Below are 4,882 nucleotides of genomic sequence, written 5' to 3' on the forward strand. Positions count from 1 at the left end.
CCTTTGTATCCCCAGCTCTCAGAACCCCTGGAGCTCAGTGTAATCGGCAGCTCTGGGTGGTGGGTGTGGGGGTGGAGGGAGAAATCTTGGGGGTTTCTCAGTCATCAAGTTTAAGTTTGGAAGCAGTTTTTATTATGGCAGTATTGGTCCTCCGACCGACCTGCCTCACCTGCCTTTGTTATGGAAGGGTTGCCTAGGCAGCAACAGTGAATTACCAGAGGATTGTCAGTGCTGAGCTAAGCTTGTCAGAGAGTGGGATCTCTCTACCCCCACCCAGATTATGACTAGAAATGTGCAGCATTTTTAGGTTATGGGTCCTGTAGAATTAGATTATACTAAGCCAAAATTCATTTGACAATTTTTACTTAGAAAACACTGACCCTCCTTCCTGGTCAGGAAAACATGCTTTTCAAGCTGGATTCTCTGAAGTCTGGTTTCTGAATTCATTCTTTGATGCAGTGGACCTGGGCTGGGGTGGGGCACTTGAAGCTACATTTTTTCTAACCCCTGGCTTGAAGGTTACCCCAGTGTATGTGGAACTCAGGATAGGTTCTGTGGAGAAGTAGGACTTGACCCCCCATTGAAACTTTTTGAAAGCTCGAAGGGTAGTTAGTGGTTTTGCAGAAAGTTTAGGTGGCTCCCTTCTCATTACCCAAGCACTCTGTCCCTCAGATCCCAGTGGGACACACAGGCACACACAGTCATAGTCATCATCCATTGTATATTGAATACTCCCAGGCACACGAAGTCCTGTGATCATGGTGGGGGAGGGGTACAGCCAGGATCACAAGGTGGGGGAAAGTAAGCAAGGCATTTGGGAACAGAGGCCCCACCAAGCTAGGAGCTGTCATTTCTCTTCTCATTTTCAGGCAGAATAGCCAGAGCACAAGGCCATAAGGATCAGGGAGAGAAGGAGATGACCCAGGGGACACAAAAGGATAAAAGTAAATGGCAGGAGAACCTGTTTGGCTTGACATTTTATGGGTCAGAGGAAGCAGTCTGATTCCCTGGCCCAATCCATTCCCTCATCAGATGCCCACCCAGGCTAAGGCTATATTCTCAGAACGCTCTGCACAGTGGTTGGGGGCCAGAGTGGCAGAGAGACTGGCTTCCATAGCAGCTAGGATGGACTACAAGTCTTGCTAGCCCTTGAGAGCTAGGGGTAAGGGTGAAAGTTGGGATGGGAGTTAGATAACATCCTGGGAGACAGGACAGCATGGCTTCTTACAAAAAAAGTTCAGTTGAAGTTAATGTGTAAGACATCAATCATCTCTGAGAGGCAGGGTGGCTTGGGAGGGAGATTTGGGCACCCTCCTGGGGGAATCAGTGAACAACGTTCTGATTACTTCTCCAGGCTCTGAGAAATATGCATTTCTCCACCCTATGGCTTGGGTGCTGACCCCTCTGTGAGGTGAAAGGGAAACTGCTGGAATGAGAAAGTCTTATATTTTAAGCCCAGAAGGTAGAGGATACAAAGGGTCCCCCCCTGTGGCTTGTCTCAACTGGAGTATGACCCATTCCTGAGTCTCTGGGGAGCCTGAACTCAGCTAGATTGAGGAACAGGGGGTTGGGACAAGACAGTTACCTGATTCTGAGTCTCCGACACTTCCACCTTATCCACAGCTCTACCAACAGCAAGGCAAAAAGCTGCACGATTAGGGACAACCTGATAGCCTCATTCAGAACGTAATTCCAGGTGAGAAAGCCTGTGGCCAGAGAAGACCAAAAGCAGGGACCTTGATGGGGACAGGGACTGTTGAATACATACATGGGGGGAGGGGGATCTGGTTACTGCAGGTGAAGGGAAGTTGAGACAAAAGTGGCCTTATTTTCATGAAGAATAGGACCCTTGAAAGTATCCTGCTCACTGCCTTTGAGTGACTGTGAGACCACTCCAGAGGAAAGATGCCCAAACCCAAGGGCCCTGACTTACAAGCCCCCAACTACCCTTTCCACATCCTTCTGGGCGTTGTTCTGGGATCCCAGGGGTATGATGGCCAAAGCTGCGGAGGGGGCATCCCTGTGAAGAGTGTTCCTCTCACCTGCTGGGCCCATCAGTTTCAGAGGCTCACTGCGATATGACCAGATGTTAGGATGTGCCTCTATGCGATAGCTGCAACTGTAGGTCCCCGTGCCTTTCCCTTCAACGTTACTGATGATGAAGTCTCCATCCACTGAGAATTTTGGGGATGTTGCTCTTTCTTCCCATTCCAGACAAAATTCAAGTACTGGTTGAGGTACTCGGCACTGAAGGATGATGGCCTTTCCTAGCTTGAACACGGTGCTGGGCCAGGCTGACAGGGAGGGTTTGGGGGGCTTATCTGCAACCAATCCAGAGACCAGAGTTAGAACAAATGACTTTGAACTCAGTGCCTCCTCCCTCAACAAATGTTTCTCAGGTCCTTATTTGGTCTTCTCTTTTTTTTCACTTCCACTAGATCACTGGCTTCAAAATTTGATTGTGCATCAGAACTCCTTGGCCCATTCCTTGATTCTCTAGACTCCTAAGTTGCTAGCTTCAGTCAGAAAGACCCATACCTGTAAGTTTCCCCTGGTCTTAAGGAAAATAACTTTTCTAGGGGCTCACAATGGAGCTTGTCCATGCTGAGAGACAGGGCTTGAGTATCAACCCTGGGAGAGAAGGTACCTAAAGTTTTTGGAGAAAATTCTACACCACCCTCCTAGTGTGTTTTTCTTCAGCCCATAAATCCAAGAGGGTACAGGGCCACCAGCTCCTTCTTATAACACTGTAATGATTAAAACAAACAATAGTTGTTAGCACTTGCCTACAACCACAAGCTCCACGGTGTTGTGTGATGACATCCTGATGGAGGTCTTCCAGGAGAGGAGATAGTGGCAGCTATAGATGCCAGCATCACTATAGGTCACATTGTTGAGGAGGAATGACTCATCATCACTGATGCTGGTGGTATCCAAGAGCTGAAGTGTTTTGTCTTCTCCTTTCTTATAGAGTGTAAGTTCCACCCCGTCCACTGGCCCTCGACACCACAGGCTCACATTCTGACCCATTTGGACCACAGGACTGGGCTGAGCAAGTAGACAGGTCTTGGGGAAAGTGTCTAGGACAAGACCCAAAATATAAAAGGCTAACTGTCTGACTTACCCCTCCCACTACTTAGGGTTCTTTTTCTCTTCCTCCAGTCCACCCTTGGCAAATCCCATCCTAAGTCCACTTATACAAATTCTGCTCCTTCCCCCACCGTTATCCCTGGCTGCATGATTAGGTTCTCCAGCAGGCCCTGAGCAAGTTGTACACCCTTAGCCCCTACGATAGGTCCCATTGCATCCCCTTCTCTTACCGGTTACCCAGATTTTCAGGATATCACTAAGGAGTGAACCCCTGTATGACCCATCATAGTAAAAACAGAGGTAATGTCCAGCATTGTGGATTTTCAAAGCCCCGAAGAAGAAATATGCCTCATTCTTTAATGGTCTCTTGTGGTAAAAGGACTTCTCCAAGTCTTCAAGCCTTATTAAAGCAAAGGTCATTCCATAGATTGGCCCTTGGCACCTGAGATTCAGGCTTTCTCCCGGTGCCATGATGGGCCCAGGATAGGCTGTCAGAGTTGGTTTGGGATAGAGTCCTAGAAAGGGAAGAGACCCTGAGTTAGATGTAGGATGATTCTTCCTTATTATATGCTGGCTTAATTTTCCTAGTTTCCTTAGATAGAAAGTGATAGCTGAAGTTTACCCTCTGCTCCCTCTTCCTTCCTTGAATCTCTGCCTCTTCTAGGAGGCAATCAAGGGTAAGTTCACTTATGCCCCTTCCCTCTCACCAGACTCTGTCAGCTCCACTGAGCTCTAACTATGTGTAGGGTGTATCTCAGTGGAATATCTACATTTGTAATTCCCTGTATCTTTAGGTCCCTGAAATGCCAAATGTAGTTCTTCAAACCACCCAAGAAACCAAACTTCTGAAAATGACTTTTATTCCATCTTCATAAAGCATGAATGCTACTGCAGTATTAAGGATGGCTTTTGAACTCATTAAGTTCACAGAGGACACTTCCCACAGGGGATTGAAAGAGGCCAATAAGGAGGGATTGGCCAGTAAGTCTGCAACCCAAAGAAACCTCTGTTAATGGGGTCACACCCTCATTTCCATGTATTGTTCCTCCAAAGAGATTAAACTACAAAATAGAGGGCAAACCTCACTCCCAAACCACTCCTTCTTACCCATCCCAATCCCAGGTAGGCCCACCCACCCATTCTTGGAAGGATCAGCTCTATCATGTGCTCATTAAGCATTTAGGGTGTGTCAGGCATCGTGTAGGTCTAGGAATATACAAGTAAAGAAGATAGACACAGTCCCTGTTAGCCAAAAGCTCATGGCCTAGCGGGGGACACCAGCAAACAGGTAACTGCAGAAGTGTGTGTTAGTGGCATCTACACTGGAAAGGCATTCGTACAACAAACATCCATAACACGCAGTTCAAACAGACAGGCTTTTGTTCTTTGATCCTCAATAAAAAGCTATACTAATAAAATTAATATCTACCATTTATTGAGAACTTATATGCCAGGCACTGTACATATATTATAGTTAGGCAAATCCTCACAACAACCCTGTGAGGTAGGCATTATTATTATACCAATTTTGCAAATGAGAAAACTGAGTCACAGAGAGGCATCACACAGTAGATTGGATAGATACTGTTATTCCATTTTAGAGTGGGGGAAACCGAAGCACAGAGGTGAAGTAACTTGCTCAGTATCACACAGGGAGGCAGTGTCAGAGGTGGAACTAGAAAGTAGGATTACTGCTTCTAAGTCCAGGTACTTTCTGTGGCACCACAGCTTTCCCCAAGCCTATTTAACTTGATGAGGGAACTAAAGCAAGTGTGGCCAATTCTTTCTGGAA

The 4,882-nt window shown here is 46.8% G+C and overlaps 1 protein-coding gene across 3 annotated transcripts in view; it reads right to left on the bottom strand.

The window, feature by feature from the left end:
• Positions 1–4,882, bottom strand: part of IGSF1 (immunoglobulin superfamily member 1) — a 13,022-nt gene that overhangs the window by 5,764 nt on the left and 2,376 nt on the right. For all 3 annotated transcript variants that reach the window (XM_024739576.1, XM_024739575.1, XM_024739574.1), the window contains 4 exons: positions 3,321–3,605; positions 2,787–3,080; positions 2,043–2,321; positions 1,586–1,706 (listed from right to left, as the gene is read on the bottom strand). In XM_024739576.1, the coding sequence (XP_024595344.1) occupies positions 1,586–1,706; positions 2,043–2,321; positions 2,787–3,080; positions 3,321–3,605 (979 nt within the window). The remainder of the gene's footprint in view (positions 1–1,585; positions 1,707–2,042; positions 2,322–2,786; positions 3,081–3,320; positions 3,606–4,882) is intronic.

Source organism: Neophocaena asiaeorientalis, unplaced genomic scaffold, assembly GCF_003031525.2.
Source record: "Neophocaena asiaeorientalis asiaeorientalis breed wild unplaced genomic scaffold, Neophocaena_asiaeorientalis_V1.1 scaffold493, whole genome shotgun sequence".
Lineage (NCBI taxonomy): Eukaryota > Metazoa > Chordata > Mammalia > Artiodactyla > Phocoenidae > Neophocaena > Neophocaena asiaeorientalis.